Here is a 27,798-nt window from a genome sequence, read left to right on the forward strand (position 1 = left end):
CAAGGGCACAAGTCTAAGCTGAACAACCGTGATCTCCGATCCCTCAGGCGGCACTGCATCAAGAATCGTCATTCATCTATAAGCGATATCACCACATGGGCTCAGGACTACTTTGGCAAACCTTTGTCAAGCAAATGCCAGTTAAAACTGTACTGTGCCAAAAGGAAGCCCTATGTTAACAGTGTCCAGAAGCGCCGTCGACTTCTCTGGGCTCGGAGGCATCTGGGATGGACCATCACCAAACCTTGACTCACTAGGGCCCAGGTCAGGAAGCAGACAAACTGGCTAAACCGACCGTCTGCTAGCTGTCTCACGTTACCGGAATCAGATAAATCCCAGCACATAGAGACTTTTTCACCTAGATATTATCATATAGAGACTGTGTCTGTTCCCCGAATTAGTAAATACAAAAAAACATCAAAACCATTCAACAGTAAAAATTTAATTGACGTCCAACAAATAAACAAAATATATAATACAGATGAACAATTGATAAAGCTTGGGTTGCTGAATATTAGATCCCTATCCCCAAAAGCGCTTATTGTTAATGATATTATTACAGATAATAATCTAGATGTGCTCTGTTTGACAGAAACCTGGCTAAAACCTGACGACTACATTACCTTAAATGAGTCCACCCCCCAAGATTATTGTTATAAACATGAGCCGCGTCTGAAAGGTAAAGGGGGAGGGGTTGCTGTAATTTATAATAATATCTTCAGTATTACTCAGAAGTCTAGTTTCAAATATAATTCCTTCGAAGTTTTGGTGCTTTATGTAACGCTATGTAGTGTACATGATAAAACCCGTTCAACATTTGTGTTAGCTACTGTATACAGGCCACCTGGGCATAATACAGACTTTATCAAAGAATTTGCTGATTTTCTATCAGAGTTAGTACTGGCCGTAGATAAAGTACTAATTGTTGGTGATTTTAATATCCATGTTGACAACGGAAAAGACGTATTGGGATTAGCATTTACAGACACACTAAACTCTATTGGAGTTAGGCAACACGTGTCAGGAGCCACTCATCGCCATAATCATACTTTAGACCTAATATTGTCACATGGAATAAATGTTGATACCGTTGAAATTCTGCAGCAGAGCGATGACATCTCAGATCATTACTTAGTATCATGTATACTTAATTTAGCTAAGGTTGCAAAGCCGCCCCCTCGCTTTAAAAATGGCAGGACAATCACTGCCGCTACTAAAGATTGCTTTTTAAATAATCTCCCTCATCAGTATCATCTGCTCAGCATCCCAGATAGTATAGAAGAACTCGATGTTGCAACAGAAACTATTGACTCTCTCTTTTGCAGTACTTTAGACACAGTTGCTCCTCTGCGCTTAAAGAAGATTAAAGAAAATAGTCCAACGCCATGGTACAATGAGCACACCCGGGCCCTTAAAACAGCAGCCAGAAAAATGGAGCGCAGCTGGAAGAAAACAAAATTAGAGGTATTTCGTAATTCGTGGAAAGAGCACATGATCACATACAGAAAGGCTGTAAAAACTGCTAGATCTGCTTATTTCTCAACTCTCTTGGAAGAAAACAAACACAACCCAAGGTATTTATTCGATACAGTGGCTAAATTAACCAAAAATAAAGCTTCAACTTCTGATGATTGTAAACAGCACAGCAGTAATGACTTTATGAACTTCTTCACATGTAAGATTGATAATATTAGGAAAAATGTTTTAACCATGCAGCCGTCTAATACAGCATCACATCAGACAGAGCATTGTAGTGTCACTGAGGAAAAATTACACTCATTCACTGCTATAGGAGAAGAAGAATTGGCTAAACTCGTTAAATCATCAAAATCGACAACATGTATGCTCGACCCTATACCAACTAGGCTATTAAAAGAGATGCTACCAGAGGTCATAGATCCTCTTCTTAATATCATTAATTCATCTTTGTCATTAGGATATGTACCGAAAACTTTTAAGTTGGCAATTATTAAACCACTTATTAAAAAACCGCAACTTGATCCTACAGATTTAGTCAATTATAGACCAATCTCAAATCTACCCTTTCTGTCAAGAATACTTGAAAAGGCAGTGTCTTCACAATTATGTTCCTTTTTAGAAAGAAATGGTATCTGTGAGGATTTCCAGTCAGGATTTAGACCGTATCATAGCACTGAGACTGCTCTCGTCAGAGTTACAAATGATTTGCTCTTATCATCCGATCGTGGCTGTATCTCTCTATTAGTGTTACTCGATCTTAGCGCTGCATTTGATACTATCGACCACAACATTCTTTTGAATAGACTCGAAAATTATGTAGGTATTAGTGGAATTGCATTATCATGGTTTAAATCATACCTATGCGACCGTTATCAGTTTGTAGTAGTAAATGAAGATATGTCACACCGATCGCAAGTTCAGTATGGAGTACCGCAAGGCTCAGTGCTAGGACCGCTACTCTTCACCCTGTACATGCTACCACTGGGAGATATCATTAGGAAGCATGGCGTTAGTTTTCATTGTTATGCTGACGATACTCAGCTCTATATTTCTTCACGCCCTAAAGAAACTTACCAATTCACAAGATTAACGGAATGCATAGCTGATATAAAACATTGGATGACTGGTAATTTCCTGCAACTCAATTCAGAAAAAACTGAATTTTTAATTATTGGACAAAAAAGCTCCACAAGTAGTAACCTAGAATACTGTCTAACACTTGATGGCTGTTCTGTCAAGTCCTCGTCGTCAGTGAGGAACCTGGGTGTGCTCTTTGATACCAATCTTTCGTTTGAAAGCCACGTTTCTAGCATCTGTAAAACTGCTTTCTACCATCTTAAAAATATATCTAAATTACGGCACATGCTCTCAATGCAAAATGCTGAACAGTTAGTTCATGCGTTCATGACCTCAAGGTTAGATTATTGTAATGCTCTACTGGGTGGTTGCCCTGCTCGCTTAATAAATAAACTCCAGCTGGTCCAAAACGCAGCAGCTCGAGTTCTTACTAGAACCAGGAAGTATGACCATATTAGCCCAGTTCTGTCAACACTGCACTGGCTGCCTATTAAACATCGCATAAATTTTAAAATCTTACTTATTACTTACAAAGCACTAAATGGTTTAGCTCCCCAATACTTGAGCGAGCTCTTAACATATTATACTCCATCACGTCTACTGCGGTCTCAAAATTCTGGCCAGTTGATCATACCGAGAATATCCAAATCAACTGCAGGCGGTCGATCGTTTTCCTATTTAGCACCTAAACTCTGGAACAGTCTTCCTAACATTGTTCGGGAAGCAGACACACTCTGTCAGTTTAAATCTAGACTAAAAACACATCTCTTTACTGTGGCATACACATAAAACACTTTTTCAATGAAATGATTGTTAGGCTGCATTAACTAGGTCAGCCGGAACCGGGAACACTTCCCATAACACCTGATGTACTCGTTACATCATCAGAAGAATGGCATCTACGCTAATGTTAGTCTCTCTGTTTTATCCCGAGGTTTACTGCAGTCAGCTGGATCCGGGCCGTGTCCAGATCAGATGGTGGACCTGCGCCCAGAGAAGACCAACACAGGACCCCGAAGTGTCTGGGAGACCGTGATTAGACTCCCCCTGAAACTGCCTCATCGACACGGCATCTCAATAAACCCGTCTCCTGCGTGTTGCCTCCGATCATTCGAATATTGCACTTTAATAATTATTTAATCAACATCATCCTCAATAAACCCGTCTCCAGCATGTTGCCCCCGGTCCCTCGAATATTCTGATCTATTATGACCTCCGAGCTGTAAAACTGCCAGAATAATAATAATAATACGCTGTTTGTTAATTGGCCAGAGGAGAACTGGCACCCCGACTGAGCCTGGTTTCTCCCAAGGTTTATTTTTCTCCATTAGGTCACCTAATGGGGTTTTGGTTTCCTTGCCACTGTTGCCTCTGGCTTGGCGTGCTCAGTTGGGGACACTAAATTTTTCAACTAAACATCGAAATACATCTAAATAATAAACTAAATTAACCATTTAAACTAAATTACTGATCAAATTATTGATCTAAAGCCCACACTGTCACTGTATGATACTTGAAATTTTTCCACAATGGCTATACAGCTGAATAAAATTATGCTGCATTATTTTCCTGTTTAACACTGTAAAGCTGCTTTGAAACAATCTACATTGTTAAAAGCGCTATATAAATAAAGTTGACTTGACTTGACTTGACTTGACCATCACACAGTGGAAACGTGTACTGTGGTCAGATGAATCAGTATTTCAGGTATTTTTTGGGAGGAATGGACGCCGTGTGCTCCGGTCCAAAGAAGAAAAGGATCATCCAGACTGTTACCAGCAACAAGTCCAAAAGCCAGGGTCTGTCATGGTATGGGGTTGTGTCAGTGCCCTTGGCAAAGGTAACTTGCACTTCTGTGAAGGCACCATTAATGCTGAAAAGTACATATAGATTTTGGAGCATAATATGCTGTCTTCAAGAAGACATCTTTTCCAGGGACGTCCATGCATATTTCAACAAGCACTGCATGAAAAGTGGGATTTTCGACCCCGTAAACGCCTTATTACTCCCGGAAATCTCCCTAATTTTCGGCAGTTTTCGACAATTTAGAGGCAGCGAACGTCGCGTTCGTCTGTGCCATAAATTGTCGTAAACGAACCATGACGTAGGTGGAGAGCCCCCCGCTGAGACCGCGCGGAGGTGCGACGCCTCTAATTAGCATATGAATAGCAGCGAAACCAGAGAGTCAACGGCCAGACTTGAATTTACTCACTCACTATTGGCTGAAGCCACTACATTTAAAAAAGAAAAATCCCTCGTGATTGGTTGGCAGATCACTGCAAACCAATCATTATTGGTCCCCCTGGCTCATTATAAATGTAAACCCCAATAATAATAATAATAAATATATAATTTATGTTGTAATAATTTGTTTTATATTAATGTTATTGTGCTATGAAGTATTCATACCATCAAGGAATATATGGGAAAATTATACGGACCGTGCCGTTTATTCAAAGAAAGAGCTTCATTTATGAGCATACAGCTGTTCATTTAAAGAAAGGGCTTCATTTGTAAAACACAGCTGTTTATTCAAATAAAGAGCTTTATTGTTAAACACACAACTATGTACAGTGCAGCAGTAATGTCTCGTAATGTAATGTAAAGTTCGGCGTGCTCCAGGCTGCGAGAGGGCGGTGGCCGCACAATCCATCCAGACACCCCGTCAACAAAGCCGTCTTCCTCGTCAGATATGAGTTCAATGGTCGCGGACTTCCAAATGTCCACCTCATCCAGCACAATCTCGCTTCCAGCAACTGTAATACAATCCATAAAGACAATAAGCAACCTGAAAAATACTCACATTGACAAAAAACGGATCTAATATAATAAATCTTACCCTTTTTCTTCTTGATCGACTCCGAGCTAAACTGTAAGTTCAGGTTGTTTGTATCTGAAGCTCTGGCATGTCGATTCATAATACGTCTTACAGGCAGCTGGAAAACAATTACATGAGACTGGTATTAATAAAAACAGTCACGATAAAATTAAACAAGGAATGAGAAACACATTAGAAGTTACTTACACACAATTTCGTCGTGATCAGCGGTTAAATCTGGACTCGCGGAAATCGCTCCAAGCAGATAAGAGCTCACGGCTTCGTTATGAGGCGAGGATAGTCTGTGAAAACAAAATGTGCAGTTTTAAGCTCGGATCTATAAACGCATCCATTTCCTTATACAGCTGAATAAAAGCATATTCTTTAAATCGTAACGTTACATTACCCATGCTCTGGTTCATAGCGCCTGCAGTTTGCCTCAGAGTTGTGAAGACGAAGACAGCTGAAAATTAGTCGAAAAAGTTAGCCGCGTCCATGCAGAGGAGTTGAAGGGGAGCTGAAGGCGAAATGGCGTCCTGTCGTTGTTGATCACGAAAAAGCAAAGCAGCAAAAACACAAAGCAAAAAGAGTCCAAAGGTCCGTCCACACGGAGACGTGTATCACTGTATCCGTATCCATTTTTTTATCGTATTGGCGTTTCGTCCACACGGATCTGGCGTTTAGGGAGACTGAAACCGCTATTTTTTGAAACCGGGTCCTAAAGTGGATACATCTGAAAACGACACCCTTGCGGTTTCGTGTATACGGCCAATCCGTCTATTTTGTGAAACGATGATGTCATCACACCACGTCCTGCGCAGGGAAGACTTAAAGGGGATACAACTACGGGCACTGGGCATGCGCACATCAATACTGCGTTGTTTAATTACTGTATTTGCATTATTATAAGGGTATGTTTAGGGTTGGTATAGGTGTATGTGTTAATAAAACACATCTGGTAAGTAGCACATTTATTTATTGTTATTTTATTGTGAGATTTTACCTCACCTCCGACTGTTGCCGTACCCCTTCTAGCCACAACTCTTCTTCTCCGTTTTTAGTGTATTTCTGTGGCAGAATTACAGTGCCACATACTGGCCTGGCATGTATACTACATCGTTTTGAGCCGTTTTCATGCTCTCGTGTGTACGCTGATATATCTTGAAACGAGGAAAAAAAAAAAGATCGGATATGGAAAGTTCTGGCTTCGTGTGGACATGGCCCAAAACACGTCTGTTTAAAGCTCGTCTTCAAGTTTTGTACGCGTCATGGCCATGACCTGTGTGTGTGTGTGTGTGTGTGTGTGTGTGTGTGTGTCTGCCTGCACAGATGTGTGTGTGTGTGTGTGTGTGTGTGTGTGTGTGTGTGTGTGTGTGTGTGTGTGTGTGTGAGAGAGAGAGAGATCAAGAGTCAGGAAATCAGTCCACAGAGGGGCTTAATTTATCCCTATATTCTTCAACCTCATTGAGGTTTCAGACCACCAAGGAGCTCCAGAAAAACCTATTATATTTATTTTCACTTTATTTAAGTTAATCGGTGTGGCAAAAGTGCTTCAATTACATATAGGCATAACACCGTAACTTTTTATTTTGTGTGTATTTTTTTTTTTTTTTACATGGTTATTGCTATAATGACATACAGAGTAGTTAATCTACTCTGTTCGCCCGGACAAGTTGAATCTACTTAAAAAATTGGAGCAAACTGGTTGCCCTAAAAAAATTTTTTTAGTAATGTGAACTAAAACGAGTACATTTAACTGAAAAATGTTTTAGTTTAAAAAATTCAGAACCTAGATAAAACTCCCCCTGCTGCTACTCTGATTTGCATTTGTGTAGCTCACAGCATGTTCATTTACATGATAAAGCCTCCCCTAGAATTAAGGGGAGGGGGGGTCATGGGGGGACAACTGCCAAGCAAGGCCCACGTCAATTTCCATCAATTTACGGCAGTTTTCGGTGTTGCCTGCAAATTGCCGTGCACAGTCGTAAACCTGAAGTTTCACGGCAATCTACAGTGCCACATACTGACGAAAATCCCACTTTTCATGCAGTGAAGACAATGCAAAACCACATTCTGCACACATTACAAAGTCCTGGCTGCGGAGGAAGAGGGTACGGGTACTTGACTGGCCTGCCTGCAGTCCCGACCTGTCTCCAATAGAGAATTTTTGAAGCGCAAAATGCGACAACGAAGACCCCGTACTGTTGCCCGCCTTAAGACTTGTTTGCAGGAAGAATGGGACAAAATTACACCTGAAACACTTCATCACTTAGTGTCTTCAGTCCCTAAACGTCTTAAGTGTTGTGAAAAGGAATGGCAACATTACAAAGTGGTAAATTCTTTACTGTCCCAACTTTTTTTTAAATGTGTTGCAAAACTTTTTTTTAAATGTGTTGCAGGTCTGAATGACAGGAAAGGATGCATATTTACAAATGACATGAAGTTGACCAGACAAAACATGAAATATTTTGTGTTCATATTGTCTGCAATGAAATACAATTTTTAGAAATTTAGAAATCACTTCTTTTTTTTATTTATTTGCGTTTTCCATACTGTCCAAACTTTTTCTGATTTGGGGTTGTATTAAATCATCAAAATCAACAACATGTATGCTCGACCCTATACCGACTAGGCTATGAAAAGAGATGCTACCAGAGGTCATATATCCTCTTCTTAATATCACTAATTCATCTTTGTCATTAGGATATGTACCGAAAACTTTTAAGTTGGCTATTATTAAACCACTTATTAAAAACCGCAACTTGATCCTACAGAATTAGTCAATTATAGGCCAATCTCAAATCTACCCTTTCTGTCAAAAATACTTGAAAAGGCAGTGTCTTCACAATTATGTTCCTTTTTAGAAAGAAATGGTATCTGTGAGGAATTCCAGTCAGGACCTCAGGGCTAGATTATTGTAATGCTCTACTGGGTGGTTGCCCTGCTCGCTTAATAAACAAACTCCTGCTGGTCCAAAACGCAGCAGCTCGAGTTCTTACTAGAACCAGGAAGTATGACCATATTAGCCCAGTTCTGTCAACACTGCACTGGCTGCCTATTAAACATCGCATACATTTTAAAATCTTGCTTATTACTTACAAAGCACTAAATGGTTTAGCTCCCCAGTACTTGAGCGAGCTCTTAACATATTATACTCCATCAAGTCTACTGCGGTCTCAAAATTCTGGCCAGTTGATAATACCGAGAATATCCAAATCAACTGCAGGCGGTCGATCCTTTTCCTATTTAGCACCTAAACTGTGGAACAGTCTTCCTAACATTGTACGGGAAGCAGACACACTCTGTCAGTTTAAATCTAGACTAAAAACACATCTCTTTACTGTGGCATACACATAAAACACTTTTTCAATTAAATGATTGTTAGGCTGCATTAACTAGGTCAGCCGGAACCGGGAACACTTCCCATAACACCTGATGTACTCGTGACATCATCAGAAGAATGGCATCTACGCTAATGATAGTTTCTCTGTTTTATCCCGAGGTTTACTGCAGTCAGCCGGATCCGGGCCGTATCCAGATCAGATGGTGGACCTGCGCCCAGAGAAGACCAACACAGGACCCTGAAGTGTCTGCAGAGACTGTGTCAATTAGACTCCCCTGCAACTGCCTCATCGACACGGCATCCTCAATAAACCCGTCTCCGGCTTGATGACACAGATTGTTGGAATATTACAATTTAATAATTGTTAAATCGATATGTCATCCTCAATAAACCCGTCTCCGGCGTATTGCCTCTGATCTTTCGAATATTCCGATCTATAATGACCCCTGACCTGTAAAGTTTCCAGAATAATAATCATACGCTGCTAGTTAATTGGCCAGAGGAGAACTGGCACCCCGACTGAGCCTGGTTTCTCCCAAGGTTTATTTTTCTCCATTAGGTCACCTGATGGGATTTTGGTTTCCTTGCCACTGGCTTGGCTTGCTCAGTTGGGGACACTAAATTTTTCAATTAAATATTTAAATAAATCTAATTATTAAACTAAATTAACCATATAAACCAAATTACTGATCTAATTACTGATCTAAAGCCCACACTGCCACTGTATGATAATTGAAATGAACTGATGACATCACCGTTTTCTCCAGAATGGCTATACAGCTGAATAAAATTATGCTGCATTATTTTCCTGTTTAACACTGTAAAGCTGCTTTGAAACAATCTGCATTGTTAAAAGCGCTATATAAATAAAGTTGACATGACTTGACTTGACCATAGCAATAGTTGTGATTAACGCTGGAGATCTCTGTTTTTAGCATGTTATATTAAGAATGATATTTATAAAGATACACATACAAGAAACAAACAGTTTTGTGAGGAAATGTATAATTTATTTACTTAGGTGTATATCCAAATTTGTCAATAGAAATTGCAAAAAAAAAAAATATATAGAAACCTTTTATCGTTTAATATTTTGTTCGGAAAAAATGATTGCCATCATTAAACAGCTAGGCTAGTTATGAATATAGAAATAACATCTCAACAGATTTCCCTGACAACTACATAACTTCAACAAAACAGCAGGTTTTGCTCTTGGTTTATCTTGAGGTTAAAGGAGCGCAGATATGCTCAGATGCACTGAGGTCACTGGTGTCCAGGATTGATGAGGTCACTGGTGTCTGACGGCGTGCGGAGGCTGGTAGCCCATATTGACCACTTGAGTTGGCTGATTAAAAGCTTGTGGCTGCTGGGGGCTCATGACCACTAGAGAGTGCTGTCGAGCTTTCACTTCTCTCGCCATCTGACACCAGACGCACACAGTGCAACAGGTCACCGCACAGCAGTCCTCTAGAATCGAACCCTTAATGAGAGAAAACAACAGTAAATATAATGAGAAACTGAGGCCCTGTTTACACCTTGTATTAAAGGGATAGTTCACCCAAAAAAAGAAAATTAGCCAATGATTTACTAACCCTCAAGTCATCCTAGGTGTATATGACTTTCTTCTTTCAGACGAACACAATCAGAGTTATATTAAAAATGTCCTGGCTAATCCAAGCTTTATAATGGCAGTGAATGGCACCCAAAATCGGAAGCTCAAAAAAGTGCATCCATCCATTATGAAGGTATTCCACATGGCTCCGGGGGGTTTTCAGGTCTTCTGAAGTGAAACGATGGGTTTGTGAAAGAAAAATACCCATATTTAAATCTTTATTAAAGGGGTACTTCAGAGCTGGGAAGATGAATGTGTATTTAAACTGGGTCATTTATGTAGTAGAAATGTGAAATTATTTTTGAATTTGGTGCCTTTAGACTGAGAAAAGACAGAAAATTTATGTTTATCTCATGTGGATGAAAGACAACAACTCCCAGAATGCACTTGCTTCGCTGCCCTACGAGGGCACTCCCAAAGCCACGGCTACTGGTTATATTACTTGCCCACCATGACACCACCCCAACGTCGTTTTGATATTCATAGTAATAAAATAATTTCGTTCAGTTAGAGAATAAACACTACAATTAAAAACTGAACGTGTCTTTTCAATAAAGTGTGAGTGAGTCGACGAAAGTCACGACACAAACGCAGCAGGAGTCAGATTTCATTCAACAGGAGAGCATTTGTCAATACATCATGTGTCGGGTCAAAGGTCACTCTTTTGGCATAAGTTGATGCATACGATCATCTGCCGGAAGCTTGTTATTTTAGTCTATAAAGTCATAAATATGTCTTCGCTTCTTTATTAACCCCCTGCAGATGGATTACTTTTATGACGGATAGATGCACTTTTATGGCCATCAAAATCTTGAATCACTCCCATTAAAAAGCTTGGAAGATCCAGGACTTTTTTAATATACCTCTGATTTTATTCGTCTGAATGAAGAAAGTCGTACACACATAGAATGACTTGAGGGGGAGTAAATCGTGGGCTAATTGTAATTTTTGGGTGAACTATCCCTTTAATTCTCTTTGATGGTTGATGGCCATGACAGGGTGTTATATGTATTTTGTTGTTCTTTTGTGTGTTTTGTTATCAAGTTGGAATTGTAAATTACTCATGTGGAGTATAATTTGAGTGTTTCACTTTGTGTTGAAATAAAAGTGTTTCCATCACAAATTTGTGTAAGTCATTGCCTGAAATCATATATGGTTAGTATATGCAGAGATATTGAAATATTGACTGAAATCATGTATGATAATTATATGTAGTTTATATGTACTGTATATTATATAAGCTTGAAGAGCAAGCACACCATTTCCCTATTTAAAAAAATGAAATCTGTATGAAATACATAAACAAATGACACAAAATGTAAATAAATCCTATATGATTTTAATTTGGCTAGCATATGATTCAGAATAAGAACTTTATATGATTTGTATATGAATATGGTAAATGGTAAATGGACTGCATTTATATAGCGCTTTTAACAGACCAATGGCCATCCAAAGCGTTTTACACATTGCCTCACATTCACCCATTCACACACTGACGACAGTGTCAGCCATGCAAGGTGCCATCCAGCTCGTCGGGAGCAGCTGGGGTTAGGTGTCTTGCTCATGGACACCTCGAAACTTGGTCAGGTGGAACCGGGGATCGAACCACCAACCTTCCGGTTTGTAGACAACCTACATGAACCACTTAACCACTGCCGCCCCGAGTGGTCATGTATTTTCTACGAATAGCATACACCATTGCATCCTGTTGACATGTAAAACTCATACAAGATTTTAACAGTATTCATACCTGACCTAAAAATCCCCTACTAGTTTTATGTGTGTTTTTTAGTATGGAAGTAGCCATAAACGGTCAGATTTTATGTAGGACATATATTGGACTTTCATGAAACACATAAGATAATTCTGTCTGATTTAAGTAAGGAATATATATGGTTGCTGTACATGAACCAGAGATGGGACCAAGTCACACATGTGCAAGTCTCAAGTAAGTCTCAAGTCTGAACCTTCAAGTCTCAAGTAAGTCTCAAGTATTTTTTTCTTGGGCAAGTCAAGTCAAGTCAAAGGCTATGTCAAGTCAAGTCCAAGTCAAGTCACCTTATTGTAATTTTACCTGCAGAATCTGATCTTAATAAAGTTAATAGACAACATATAAGTAACTGTCAGTAAATTACAATAATTTGGATTTGCATTGTACATACTCATGTACAGTAAAATACATCATGGAATCAAACAAAATTGTAACTTCATAAAATTATTTCTTTTTCACTTCTGCCAACAGTGTTTCAAATGTTTTTCAACATTGAGCCCATAAAACAAATAACAGCTTAAAGCTACACCGTGTGATATTTTCCCCCATCTAGCGGTAAAAAGGTATATGACCATCCAGTGAATATTAGTTTCTGTTCCTCTAAATTCCGATTTCGTTTTAACTCCTACGGTGGCCGATTTAGTCCAAGATTAACATGGCTTCCAGTTCGACCTCGTCCACATTCGACACGGTGCCATCGAGTGTTAAAACGCGAAAGGCGAAGCTTGAATTTACGAGCACATATATTTTTGAAAGAACTAAGTGTTTTTAGCTAAGAATAAACTAAAAAAGTTACACAGTGTAGCTTTAACATCCAACAGACTCCTCTCTGAACACCTCCCTCTCTCTCTCTCTCAAACACAGTTTACGCACAACGTTAAAATTTGTTACATTTCTCCTTTCTTTCTCTCTCTCTCTCTCTCTCTCTCTCTCTCTCTCTCTCTCTCTCTCTCTCTCTCTCTCTCTCTCTCTCTCTCTCTCTCTCTCTCTCTCTCTCTCTCTCTCTCTCTCTCTCTCTCTCTCTCTCTCTCTCTCTCTCTCTCTCTCTCTCTCTCACACTCTCTCTCTCTCACACTCTCTCTCTCACACACTCTCTCTCTCACACACACACACACACACACACACACACACACACACACACACACACACACACACACACACACACACACACACACACACACACACACACACACACACACACACACACACACACACACACACACACACACACACACACACACACACACACACACACACACACACACACACACACACACACACACACACACACACACACACACTCTCACTAGTGTTGGGCGATATGCCTAATTTTCCAATCGACATATCGTCAGCCTGTGAGATCGCCGATACACGATCTTATCGCGTTGGGGCGGAGCAATTACCGTATTTCCTCAAATAAAAGCCGGAGCCTTTATTTACCTGAACTGCAGAAGGTCACCGGCTTTTATTTGAAGCAGGCTTTTATTAGAGGCAGGCCTGTATTTCTAATTCCATCTATTTGAAAAAAATTATTGTTTTAAATAAACCGTTTTAAAGGAAAAGCGATAGTTCCAGAGGACAGATATCATCAGGGCCGCGGGAAGTGGGGTGGTTTCAAAGAATTGCAAATGCAATGCAATTTTTGATCATTTTATTCATTTTTAGAATTGAATAATGTATTTGTAATAAACATTTTAAGTGGCCCATTAAAAAGTATTATTTATAAGTTGAATTATGTTTTTAAAACATACATGAGGTCATATTGTGACTGTTGCGGTGTGTGCGTTGAAAGAGCGTAATATTTCCTCGAGATCAAGCGCCTTTCTGGAGATTCCGTTCATTTCTGAAGCTCATTCCGCTCAGCACTGCGTGCTCAACCCAGAACTCCCTTTGTGACATGCTGGATCAAATATAGGTCTATCTGACATAAATAGTAAGGGCTGCCCCTGACTAAAGTTTTTTTTTCTTTTCTGGTAGTTGTTCATTTAAGCCGTTAATCACGCTGCGCGGCCGCCTCCATGCCATTGTCTGTTATAGGCTATTTGCGTATTATTTATTAAATCCGGGCACTTTGGTTGATAAAACATAGATTAAAATTAAGATACAATTTATACAAAACGAAAAACGAAATTCACTTTAAAGAAAGGCTTTAAAGTGCTATTGAACTTATTGAAGACCCCCGTCTTCTGACATTATGCATCTTATGTGTCATGTTCACTTTTCAACGTAGGCTAAATGAAATTAAAAAATAACATTATCATATTTAAACTGAAACTAATTACGTGTTTTAATGGCTACAAGAAGGCTATAGTAGGCTACAGAGAAATGTCATGTCGCACCCCATTTTATCGCTGAGCGGTTCATGAGTGAAGCTCATGGTAGGCAGGTTTTTTGCGTTAATCTTTATTTCCTGTCACTGTACAAGCTCATTTATTGTATATGACTGTGTAAACAGTCCATTAAAAAGTCCATTGCATTACGATTGCAAGAAGAATCAATATTGTGAAAAATGTGATTTGCAGTCAAATGTCCCGGTGTGTAGGCCTATGCTGTTTAAACAAGTGTTCTCACCGATATATTTGTTGTTCTTTCGTGTTTTATAGACTCGATATAAACACTAATTTCGTTATTTTACTAACCCAACTAATGCATCCGCGCTTTCTATATTCCACGTGAGGGAAAAAAGCCCTTCCACTTAAGAGGAGTTGTGTTCCTTTAAGCACTTTTTATTTTAATATACATCTCTTTACATAAATATTATTTTCTACTTAAAAAACCCCCAATAATTTCGTTCTAACCCAGCTAATTACTCATTGCGTGCACTTTTCTCAATCCGTTATGGAGCTATTCAATTTCGATTTTTCATATTGTTTTTTAAACGTTCGTTCCAGTTTTTCAAATGACCACTTTTTTTTACTCTAAAAATACATTGTCTGCTGACGTTTAAGTATTTCACTGCACTTTAACAAGAAATCTTATCTTAACGGCCTATGTACAATATTTTTTGTTCATTGTTGTTCTTAAGTCGTTTGAAATAAAGCTGCTTTTACTTTTTGTCTGATCATTCTGTTCGGATCTATATAGCCTGTAATTATAATATAGCAATTTGGTATTGTATTATTATAAGTATAAAATAAATTTACATTTATGAAAAAAAAAAAAAATGCTTTAGCCTGATGATGATGATGCCGTTTTCGCCATGGCTCATGTGAATTTGTGAATGTAGGGCTAGGTTGATCACCTTGCAATTAAATTCTGAAACTACACGTTTTGTAGTCTTTAAAAAAAAAAAAATCACTGAAGAGTAACTCATTTTTAAATTTTAAAAGCACGTGGTGTTGCACTCGCAGTATGCGGCACATAGCCTGCGAGTGCAACACCATGCGCTTTGATGTTGATGTGAATAAGGCTAAGCAGAATAAGTACAATTAATGTAATGATGATAATAATAAAAATAACTATGATCATAATATTTTGTTTAATAATGAAAAATAAATTTTTTAAATTACATTCATGGGGAGCGAGCCAAATATCGTCTTGAAATCGCCAACAGCTTCAGCTTTCGGCGAGCTCTCTGCCTATCGTCGATACACGATACTATCGTCTATCGGCACAACCCTAACTCTCACACACACACACACACACACACACACTATCTCTCTCTCTCCCTCACTCAATCACTCACTCACTCACTCACTCACTCACTCACTCACTCACTCACTCACTCACTCACTCACTCACTCACTCACTCACTCACAAACATCACATTTTAATAACTTGGGTGCCGCGTTGCATTCTGGGACGTGGCGGCCATGTTGATGGCCTCGCGAATGTAAACATACAGCAAATCGAACGAGGAGAAGCAGAGTTGGGAGAAAGAAAAACTATGTTAAAATCCCGAAAAGGATGTGGAATTTACCGGGATAGGGAAGCCAGGGACCGGTATATGGACAAAATCGGAACTATTAACGGTTTGGATCCATATGAAATGTGCAGTTCACAAATGGATGGGTTCAGGAGCTGCAGATCATGAAGCCTATGTAACGTTAACCTTTTACCTTGAATCGTTCTGTGTTCTCAGGTTGCACTACTTGCAAATAAACATTGAAAAACATCTGATTGTGTGACACTTCTTCCTTTTGCACATTATACTGTTATTGCGTCTTGTTTATAAGACACATGCATTTAATTTAAGTATATTTATTGTGAAGATTGTGGGTATGGATGCAACAGACACTTGTTATGGCTGTATTTAATGCACATTTATTTCAGCACAACACTAGGGCTTATGTTTGTCAGAGCACAACATACAGACACAATCTTATCGAGGAATGTCATGTCTTTATCCTTGCTTGGCAACACCATGTGAATCGGTACTTTATCTGACAAAATAGTGTACTTGTTGCGGACGGTTCCAATCACCCTTTCCACGTGAATTCGGAGGTGAAATTTTTTTCTTGTGTCACATCTCTTGCATCCAGCTGACAGCGTCCTTTTGTGAAAGCCGACGACTCTTTGTTACCTCGGATACTTGGTCTCCGTGGTTGCGCCTCCAAGCAGGAAAGCGGTGGAAAGTTAATCCATTTTCGACGCAAATTTAATCAAATTAAGACACACGACTGAGAGGGAGTACGTCTATAAGCAGTGCGCAGTAGTCCGAGTAGAAGTAAAGGAGGCCATCAACATGGCCGCCACGCCAAGTAATGACGTCACAACGCCCAAGCCCTATTACATTAGCTAACTACCAACTAACCAGATAACATTAACAAATTGACAAGCATGCACTTACTGGGCAGAATGGCTCTTCAAATGACGGACAAATGATTGGAGGTTGTCACCTGGCTGTCCGTAATTTTAATGTTGCATGTCTTGCAATGCGCTGTTCGTCTTTTGCCATCTTGCGAATGATTGTTGAAGCCGAAAGCGATGACCCTCGGTACCCCTCCGGCTGACATGTTGATGTGAAATCTGATCTAAGTGGGCATGGTGTGCGTACGAGAGGGCATGACTGATGATAGTGTCGTGATCCAGTCATGACAACGCTATTCTCAGCCTGCGCTCCAGCTGGGTCAACTTTATTATTGTAAATAATTTATATATTTTATATTTAAACTGAAAACATGATGTGATTAACACTCAAGTCATTCAAGTCATCGTGTCTCAAGTCAAGTCAAGTCCCGCGTCTTTAACTTCCAAGTCCGAGTCAAGTCTCAAGTATTTTATTTTTTGTCAAGTCAAGTCACAAGTCATAAAAATAGCGTCTCGAGTCGAAGTCACAAGTCCCCATGTCTGATATGAACCATGCAGTTTTTTTTTTCATATGGGCAGCTCAGACAACATATAAATAAGTTACTTTGTGTAAAACAAATGCCAAAGTGATGCATTTCAAATGGTGCCACATATGAGGTCAGAGCTCCTCCACAGATTTTTAAAATTCAAAGTATATACTTGATGATGTAATTCGCAGAGTTTGTGGTTAAGCAGCACAACATTGATAATAATTAGTGATGTTTTTTGAGCTTCAAATCAGCATTAGAACGATTTCTGAAGGATCATGTGCCACTGAAGACTGGAGTAATGATGCTGAAAATGTACTTATTTTAGGTCAATATTGTAATGAAACCGTGATTACCTTAATGTGGTACCTCTCTCTCATGCTGCTCCTCATGGCGAGTGTGACAGGATGCAAAATGCCTCCGAAGCAGATCTCCAGCAAGGGGAGACAGAGACACTCTCCAAAGTCCTCGCTGGTCTTACACATGAGGCAGTATGTGCACCAGAAACCACAGCAACCTGCAGCAGGAAAACAGGTGTCAATGTTGAAGAATTTGTTACGCTTTCAGTTCATCTGCAATCCACATCCTCAAACAAAACATGTGCCCACACAGATGCCCATTCTATTGTATTGTGAATCATGTGATATGTTCTTCTGATGTAATATGGAAGTTACTCTTGTACACGCTGTTTGATGATCATAAAGCATTAAGAAAAACACACTTACAGATGCCCATGTCTTCGCAGCAGTCACACACTCCGCTGCTCCACTGGTTTACCTTGAAGTTATCAGCGGCCACAACCATGGCTGGCTGGACACTTACAGTTGAATGTGCCATCATTATTATTCGACTGAGCTGGGAAAACACAGGGGAAAATCCACAGGCAAGTGAGGATGCTTGTCTTCAACATATGCTTCTAATAAATAAATATAAATAGATTTGTATTTATTTAATTTATGGAGGCATTTTATTTAGGAGTTATAGACATTTGTATTAATGAGCATATAAAAATGACCCACACCCGACTTTGCTTGCATTTTTTTGCCACAATTTTGACATTTGACATTAGCATATTGTCAATCTGCTATGATTAGGATTTTCCTGAGGTGGTTTCGTCTCGATCTGACTAACGGTTTTGAAGATATTCGCTAAAGTTGTTTAAACGCTAAATCACAATGTTGGACAAACCATGAGGCGAAACCTAGCATGTTTGGTATCGTTGGACTCGGCAAGGATTTCCATGAAAATAAGTTAACCAAATCCAAAGTTATAAGCATGTGAATATTTGATTTTACCACTAGGTGGCGCTGACTCGAAACTTCTCACGCTCCTTCAGGGCATCGTGCCGATGACCCATAGCGAGTTTCATAACGATACGCTAATGCACTCATGAAATACAGCATTTTACTACAAAACTCAAAATGGCCGATATAGAAAAATTGGATATAATTCGTTTCGACGAATCTAACAAGAGCACTTTAATGCTGCGTTCACACCAAACGCGAATAGAGCGTCAGGAGCGAGTGGTTTTAAATGTTAAGTCAATGGAAAGAAGCGTCTGGAGGTCTTGTGGAGGTCTTGTCTTTATAGACAAATTGTAAGGTTGAAAATAATCAAATATATTTGATATTTGAAATTGAACAAAAACATATGCTTTACTGTTGTCAACCCCCATCAGAAGGGCCATTTGGAATTGCTAAAGACAAAGAGATACTGAAGGCCTGTAGGCCAAATGTGGGTCACACCTGTGCAGTGGGGGAAGTTTGATCTGATTGGTCAATCTGAATGTCTCACAATTGGGTTTGGTCACATGGTTAAGAAAAGAGATAAAAAGAAGATCACAACGGTAGCTCTTTCTCTTCGATTGTCTGGTTTTCTCTTCTTTGGGCCCTCTCTCTCTCTCTCTCTCTTCCTTCCGGTTGCGCTTGTGTGGGTGAGTGACAGCGGGAAGTGTGTTAGTGTCTGAGTGAGTGCTGACGGGATTCTCCTTGTAAGTTTTCTTTACATTTCCTACTTGTAGATTGATTAATAGTTTGAAGTGTACAATTTTTGTGTGTAAAGTGTCGCCGAAATGGGGATCGATTCGGATGGTTTTCCATCTTTAACGGCAAGGCATGGATGTAAGTCGAGGATGTTTTAAATGCTATCGGAGGTGAAATAGGTGCTCGTAATATTTAATCGGCATCTAGGATGAATAAGCCCATCGTGGTTTTTCTTAAAGAAGAGCCGATGGTAGATGTTTTGGTTCAGAGTGGCTTGTTTGTAAGGGATGTTTTCTTGCCAGTTTTACCGCTATCTAACTTGGCAAAAAAAGTGATGTTGTCTAACGTACCCCCGTTTATCTCTAATGATTCACTGGAGCGCTTACTTGGTCGTTACGGCAAACTGGTGGGCCCGATAAAAATGATCCGTCTTGGCCTTAAAAACCCTGAATTGAAACACGTCATGTCTTTTAGGCGTCAAACACATATGGTGTTGAACGCAGATTGTCAGTCCCTAAATGTTTCTGCGAAGTTGACTTTACAGGGCAAGGATTACACAATATTTATTAGCACTGAGTCGATTAAATGTTTCAGTTGTGGCAGATATGGACATATAAAGCAGGCGTGTCCATTGACTATTGAGGCAGATAGTGTAGTTGAGAATGAAGGTGAACTTGTTAATGTACAGCAGCAAGTAGTAAATCCAGCACCAGAAAATGTTAGTCTGAGTGAAAATAGCAATAGGGAAAATGTTGAACAAACTGAAATGTTGACTCTGTCTGAAGATAGAGAACATCACATTGAACTTGAGTCAGTAAGCAATGTGAATGCAAATTAAAATTCTGTGGATACAGATGCTCAGTTGAGTACTGGAGTAAAAGTTTGCAATGATTCTGCAATAGTTGTTGCCGGGGAAAATGAATCAAATGATTCTGGTGAACAGAATAAGTCTGTGGGGGAGATACAAATGCTGGTTGACAATTTGTCACAAAATATTATAGACCCACTGTTAGAACAAGAACAATATGAATCTGAATTGATTGATTATGATTCAGATAGTGCTTCATCGGATGAAGTAGATGTGAATGAAATTAATTCTCAAGGAAATTCTGAAGGGAAGACTTCCAGTTTTAAGTCAAAACCTCTTTATTCTGTTCAACAGATTCATAATTTTCTTGATGATACATTTAATCAGCGAAGACCCAAATTAGAGACTTATTTCCCTGACTTACAACTTTTTGTTGAATCTGTTTCTATGACTATGAGAAAAGCTACACTTGAAGAACTTGATCAGCCTAAACGTTACTGTTAAGATTGCTGTTAAGAAAAGGTTGAAAACTGGTCACAAGAAATATTAATGCATTTATGATTCTACATGCATTTATCTTTTTTTTTTTTTTTTTTGCCCCATCTTTATTTATCAGATGACTTTTTTAAACATCGGAACCTTTAATATTAATGGTTGTCGAGGCACAGCAAAGAGAGCTGCTTTATTTGATTATTTAGTTTTAAAGAAAGCAGATATAATCTTGCTTCAAGAAACCCATACAGATTCACAAAATCAAGCACACTGGTTTGGAGATTGGAAAGGCAATGCACTTTTGAGTCATGGAACGAATTTAAGTGCAGGTGTTGCCATGCTTTTTTCGTCACGTATTGGTAACCAACCAGTAATGTTAGAGATTTTGCCTGGTAGAATTTTGCGTGTAGATATTACTCTTGGTGATATTGATTTCACTTTTTTTCAATGTTTATGCACCAAGGTCAGGAGCGTGTCATTTTTTTTTGGAAAACTTTCTGATGCTCTGTTACAGTGTCCTCAAGATAATGTTGTCGTCATGGGGGGTGATTTTAATTGTACAACAAATTCAGATTTAGACAGAAATCACAATGAACCCCATCCATTATCTGCTGGGATTTTTAAAAATCTGATTAATCGCCATGACTTTATTGATTTATGGAGAGAGACATTTCCTGGAATCAAACAATATACTTGGTTAAAAAGAAATTCAAATACTTTATCTGGAGCCAGACTGGACCGTTTCTATGTTAGAAAAAGACATAGAGATAGGTTCATTAATAGCTGTATTTCTCCCTCTTTTTTGTCTGATCACCATTATTTTTCATTGTCTGTCTCTGTTGTATCTTCTAAAATCTATAAATCACACTAGCATTTCAATAATAGACTTCTAAAAGATCACAACTTTCTTCAATCTTTTACTCTCTTTTGGGAATCTTGGAGAGAAGAGAAAAATAGATTTAAATCTCTAAGTCAATGATGGGACATTGGAAAAGTCCATAAAAAAGATCTTTTGCCAACAATACATCGGAAGCCTAAAAGAAAAAATGAAGACTCTTGAAAGAAACATTCTTGAGCAAAGCGTCAGTATTTCTCATGATGACTTGACTTCTATTGATCACATCACAGAGAATAAGCTGCTTCTGAAAAACCTGTTGGAGGAAAGAGGAAAATTTGTTTTTTTTAAGAACTAGATTTTCCCAATTAAATTAAATGGATGCTTCAACCACATTTTTTTTGGCCTTGAAAAAAAAAAAGCCAAGGGAGCAGAAACAATTTCATCAATTGAAACTTCCAAATGGTCGAGTGACAACAGATCAACAGGAGATTCAGTCTTGTGCCATTTCTTTCTATGAGGACTTGTATTGTTCTGACCAGTGTGATGATTCAACAACAGACCAATTTCTACAGGATTTGCTGAACATTTCGGAGAACGAGCAGACAAAGCTTGACAATCCTATAACTTTCTCGAAGGTTTCACAGGCTGTTCAGGAGTTGAGCCTCGGGAAGTCACCTGGTTTAGATGGACTCTCAGTGGAATTCTACAAATTCTTTTGGGATCTAATCGGCCAAGATTTGTATGATGTTCTTTTGGGATGCATTAATGAAGGGACCCTGCCTTTGAGTTGCCGGAGGGCATTATTAACATTGATCCCTAAAAAAGGAGACCTTGGATGCCTAAAAAACTGGCAACCAGTTTCACTTTTATGTGTTGATTTTAAAATCCTTTCGAAAACATTGACTAACAGACTCAAACAACATATGGCAACCATAATACATGTGGATCAATCGTTTTGTATCCCTAAACGGACAATATTTGATAATTTATTTTTGGTGAGAGACATCATTTCAATTGCAAAATGCCATAAGTTGGACATTGGCTTACTGTCTTTGGACCAGGAAAAGGCATTTGACAGAGTGGACCACCACTACATGTTCAGGACTCTGGAAGCTTTTGGATTTGGTCCATACTTTGTTTCATGTATTAAGCTGCTGTACAGTGATATTTATAGTATGCTTAAGATCAATGGATCTCTGACTAGATCATTTTCGGTGACTAGAGGTGTAAGACAAGGCTGTCCTCTATCAGGTCTCCTTTATGCAATGTCTTTAGAACCTCTTTTATTACATGTTGAGGAAACAGTTATGTGGTTTTTCTCTTCCTGGCTCCCCTGAAATAATTCCCATAAAACTTATTGCATATGCAGATGATGTAACGATAGTTATAAAAAATTCTGAGGATATTAACGTAGTAATGGCATGTTTAAATTTTCAAAAAGCATCATCTGCTTGCATTAATTGGGAAAAGTGTACATCTTTTTTGCTGGGTCACTGGCAAGTTTTTGAACCTCCTAAATTGCCAAACCAGTGTAGGTGGGGCAGGGATGGATTCAAATTGCTTGGACTTTATTTTGGAAATGATCAATATGAAAAGAAGAACTGGGAGGGATTAGTCGTTTGTGTAAATGGTAGACTTCAGAGGTGGAGATGGCTGCTTTCACAACTTTCTTTTAGAGGAAGATGCTTAGTCATAAATAACTTAACCGCTTCAATGTTGTGGCACAAGTTTACTGTTTTAGACCCTCCCAAAGATTTGCTTAAAAGTGTTCAAAAAGCATTGGTTAATTTTTTCTGGAATGGCTGTCATTGGCTTCCTCAAGGGGTCCTTTAACTTCCAGTGGCAGAGGGAGGTCAAGGGCTTATACATCTGGAGTCAAAGATCTTGTCAATGAGGATGCAAACCTTGCAGAAATTATTGTATAGCTCAGATGATGTACCCTGGGTGGTGTATGGGAAGTCTATACTTAAAGATATTGGGGGAATAGGTATTGATAAACAATTGTTTCTAATGCAGAGATCATTTGTTAAAAAGTTTTGTGATATATCTTTTAGGTTTTATACGTCAGTGCTTAAATCATGGGAATTGTTTGAAATATCAAGAACAGTTGATGAACATTATGGCGTGGAGGAACCTCTTTTTTTAATCCTCTTATTGAGCTTCCAACAAATGTATCCCTTTCTTTGATTACAGTATTTCACAATTGCTAAAACACTGAACCCCATTCTCTGAACCCAATGCTCAGTGGCCTTGACCCATTTGTCAAATCAATCACTTTGTAGGCAAAACCTTAAACAAGTTCAGGTAGTTAAGACACTGTTTGCAAATCTCATCCACTCTTTTTGCAAAACTCTAAACACATTCTTACTCACTAAAACACATTATGCACTGGGTTGCAAAATGTTACATACATGTGGCAAAAGTTAAACACAACTACAACACAGCGGTCATCGTTTACACACAACAAGTCAAAATTGTTCACACTTGTTTCTAAAGATGTGTTCAGATCAGTTGTCTACAATATAAGCCAGTTCAGAGCACACAGGTGGCCCAGGTGTGGTGAGTGTTGATACCACAATGGATGGAAACAATGTGAGAGGAAGAGGAGGAAGAGGAGGAAGAGTACATGTAAGAGGTGGTGGACGAGGAGGAAGTGTACAAAGACAATGAAGAGCAAGAATAGTATTTCAGATCAAATTCGGCAACTGTGATAGACCATGTTCTTGTTCATGGAATGACAATGAGGGAAGCAGGACAAAGAGTACAACCCAATTTGTCCAGATTCTCTGTGGCCACCATAATCAGGACATTCAGAGAAGAGAACAGGTAAATGTATTGTTTTTCTAATTTGTGCCACTGATAGTTTACTGTATACATTTGATATAGTACAACAGTTTGTCAATAGAAAGGGGAGTGGGGGAAAAAAGAAAAAGATTTACAATACATTTTACATATGAATGTGATGTCCATTACTATTGTTTCTGTATGTATACATTTGTAAGAGCATTTTCCCTTTTGTAGAATTGCAAGACTACCAATTGAGGGTGGAAGGACTCCTTTATTCTCCAACAGCAAGAGGCTCTCAATGACTTTGATTTTGCAATTGCACAATATTTTGTGTAATACACTTTTCATTTAGAGTTGTCTTTGTTCTTTGGCCTTAATTTATTTTTATGCTGAAAATACAGAAATGCAATACTGTATTACTTACAGTATGCAATATATTTGCTGTACTGAGTTGTGAATTATTTACTTTTATTTATGGCAAAAATACTTTCTATATGCAATAAAAAACTAATTCTCTGTAACTACATGCCCTGGACGCTGTGTTCTCAATTTTTTGATGTAGTGTCTAATGAATGCTAATGAGTGTTTATATATTGACTGGCTGTGTTTATGTTTTGAAAGCATTGTTTGATTTTGAGCACCGATCAAATGTGAGGCAAGTGTTTGATTTTGCCAGATGAGTTAGGGGTTTTGTGAATGTAGTTTAAAGACTGGGTTTTGTGTTTAAAGTTTTCAGAATATGGGTGAAGGTGTCAAGAAATGTGTTTTAGCAATTGAGAAATACTGTAATAGATTATTGAATGCTGGTGTTACTATAATTATTGATTTGATTGATATAAACAGAGGTCAATGGAGAACTATACAGTCACTTGCTGATCAAGTTGGCTTGAATTCTGTTCGAATTATAGAAGGGTTTGTTAGGGGTCTTAAATCCTCCTTTCCTTTATCTATTGATAATTTTGTAAATCATGTTTTAAAGAATGGTGCTATATTGCTGTTTTTTCTCAGCTGAAGGTGATTCCTAAAGATTGTCAAATTGATGAAAGTTCTGATTGTACCTCCTTATTAAAGGGTTATGGAAATTTTTTTTTTGATTGTATAGGGAAAAAATATTATATCACATATGTATCAAAACTTTACATTTGGATCAATTGAAGGGAAAAATGTATACTAAATGGCGATCTCAACTTTCTGTATCTGAAGATATTTTTCCATCTTGGAGACTTTTGTATAAACCTCCTATTTCTAAGAGGTGTGGGGATCTTCAGTGGAGATTGATCCATTTTATTTTAGCCACAAATAAGTTTGTTGCAAAAGTGAATAAAAATGTTGCATCAAATTGTCCATTTTGTGATGTTTTGGATACGGTTTTTCATATGTTTTGTGATTGCCCTAGACTTGATCCTATTTTTGTACTGTTGAGAAAAATAATAACAAAATTGGGGTTTCTGTATACTAATAGCTTATTTATATTGGGCTGTTGTTATAGGAAATCCTTACAAGAACAATGTGTACTTGCTAATTTTGTAATTGGATAAGCTAAATTAGCAATTCTGAAATCAGGAAAAAAATAGGAAGAGATATTTGTATGGTGGCTTCATTTAAATCTTTAGTGGAAGCACGAGTAGTTATAGAATACACATATTATAAGCACATTGATAATGTTCTTTTCTTTAAATGGAAATGGGGTGTTAAGGAAGCACTGGTTACAGTGAGTGAGTTTGAAGGGTTGGTTTTTAATTGGTAAGGTAATTTATTTATTGAGTGTTTTTACATTGGATATGTATGAATATAATATAATATACTTATTTGGTGGTAATGTGATTTAAATATGTGTTGTTGTTTTTTAAATTATGTAAAATAAAGGGTCTGTAAAAGTAAAAAAAAAAAAGTATCTCGCTCTCTCGCTCTCTCGCTCTCTCGCTCTCTCGCTCTCTCGCTCTCTCGCTCTCTCGCTCTCTCGCTCTCTCGCTCTCTCGCTCTCTCGCTTTGGTAATATTCCATACATGCTGAGTACAATTAAGGGTTTAAGTTTTTTACATCTCATACATCTATTTTGTAACTATTTTAAGTGTGACCATAACCAGATTTTGTGTTTCCATTTGAAAGAGATTTCTGTCTTGGTAAGTATGACAAAAGGTTCAGGGGCTCGATACTGTAATCAGTGTAGCCTATAACGCGGGGCGTCTATTACAGTATTTCTCAATTACTAAAACACATTTCTTGAAACCTTCACCCATATTCTAAAAACTTTAAACACAAAACCCAGTCTTTAAACTACATTCACAAAAACCCCTGACTCTTCTGGCAAAATCAAACACTTGCCTCAAAACCATTTGATCGGTGCTCACAATCAAACATTGCTTTCAAAACATAAACACAGCCAGTCTAGAACACAGCGTCCAGGGCATGTAGTTACAGAGAAAAAATGTTTATTGCATATAGAAAGTAATTTTGCCATACCATAAATAAAAGTAAATAATTCACAACTCAGTACAGCAAATATATTGCATACTGTAAGTACTGAAAGTAATACAGTTTTGAATTTCTGTATTTTCAGCATAAAAATAAAGTAAGGCCAAAGAACAAAGACAACTCTAAATGAAAAGCGTATTACACAAAATATTGTGCAATTGCAAAATCAAAGTCAATGAGAGCCTCTTGCTGTTGGGAGAACAAAGGAGTCCCTCCACCCTCAATTGGGAGTCTTGCTATTCTACAAAAGGGAAAATGCTCTTACAAATGTATACATACATGTAAAATGTATTGTAAATATTTTTTTCCTTTTTTCCCCCACTCCCCTTTCTATTGACAAACTGTTGTACTATATCAAATGTAGACAGTAAACTTTCAGTCGCACAAATTAGAAAAACAATACATTTACCTGTTCTCTTCTCTGAATGTCCTGATTATAGTGGCCACAGAGAATCTGGACAAATCTGGCTTATATTCTAGACAACTGATTTGATCACATCTTTAGAAACAAGTGTGAAAATTTTTGAGTTGTTGTGTGTAAATGATGACAGCTGTGTTGTAGTTGTGTTTAACTTTTGCCACATGTACCATTTTGCAACACAGTGCATAATGTGTTTTAGTGAGTAAGAATGTGTTTAGAGTTTTGCAAAAAGAGTGGATGAGATTTGCAAACAGTGTCTTAACTACCTGAACTTGTTTAAGGTTTTGCCTACAAAGTGACTGATTTGACAAATGGGTCAAGGCCACTGAGCATTGGGTTCAGAGAATGGGGTTTAGTGTTTTAGCAATTGTGAAATACTGTAAGACAATCTGCGTTATGTAATAATCAGAAGTCGGGTATCAATATATTATTCTTTGCTACAGAGTATTTAATGTTGTGTATGGATTATCTTTGAATTGATTATTTAATTGGCATTATACTGAAGGAATTGAAATAATCAAAGATATTTGATATTTGAAATCCAACAAAGAAATTTGCTTTACTGTTGTCAACCCACATTCCTTATCAGAAGGGCCATCTGGAAGACAATAGAGAG

At 38.2% G+C, this 27,798-nt stretch overlaps 1 protein-coding gene across 1 annotated transcript; it reads right to left on the reverse strand.

Annotated features, from left to right (window-relative positions):
- Positions 1–9,709: 9,709 nt before the first annotated feature.
- LOC307143157 (cornifelin homolog A-like) lies at positions 9,710–18,981 on the reverse strand. Its single transcript, XM_079844466.1, has 3 exons — positions 18,105–18,981; positions 17,736–17,896; positions 9,710–10,197 (listed from the first exon to the last, which is right to left on the reverse strand). The coding sequence occupies exons 1-3, from the start codon at positions 18,217–18,219 to the stop codon at positions 10,006–10,008; spliced, it is 468 nt and encodes a 155-aa protein (XP_079700592.1). The 5' UTR covers positions 18,220–18,981; the 3' UTR covers positions 9,710–10,005.
- Positions 18,982–27,798: the final 8,817 nt, after the last annotated feature.

The sequence above is a fragment of the Gobio gobio genome (assembly GCF_949357685.1).
Source record: "Gobio gobio genome assembly, chromosome: 2".
Classification (NCBI taxonomy): Eukaryota; Metazoa; Chordata; class Actinopteri; order Cypriniformes; family Gobionidae; genus Gobio; species Gobio gobio.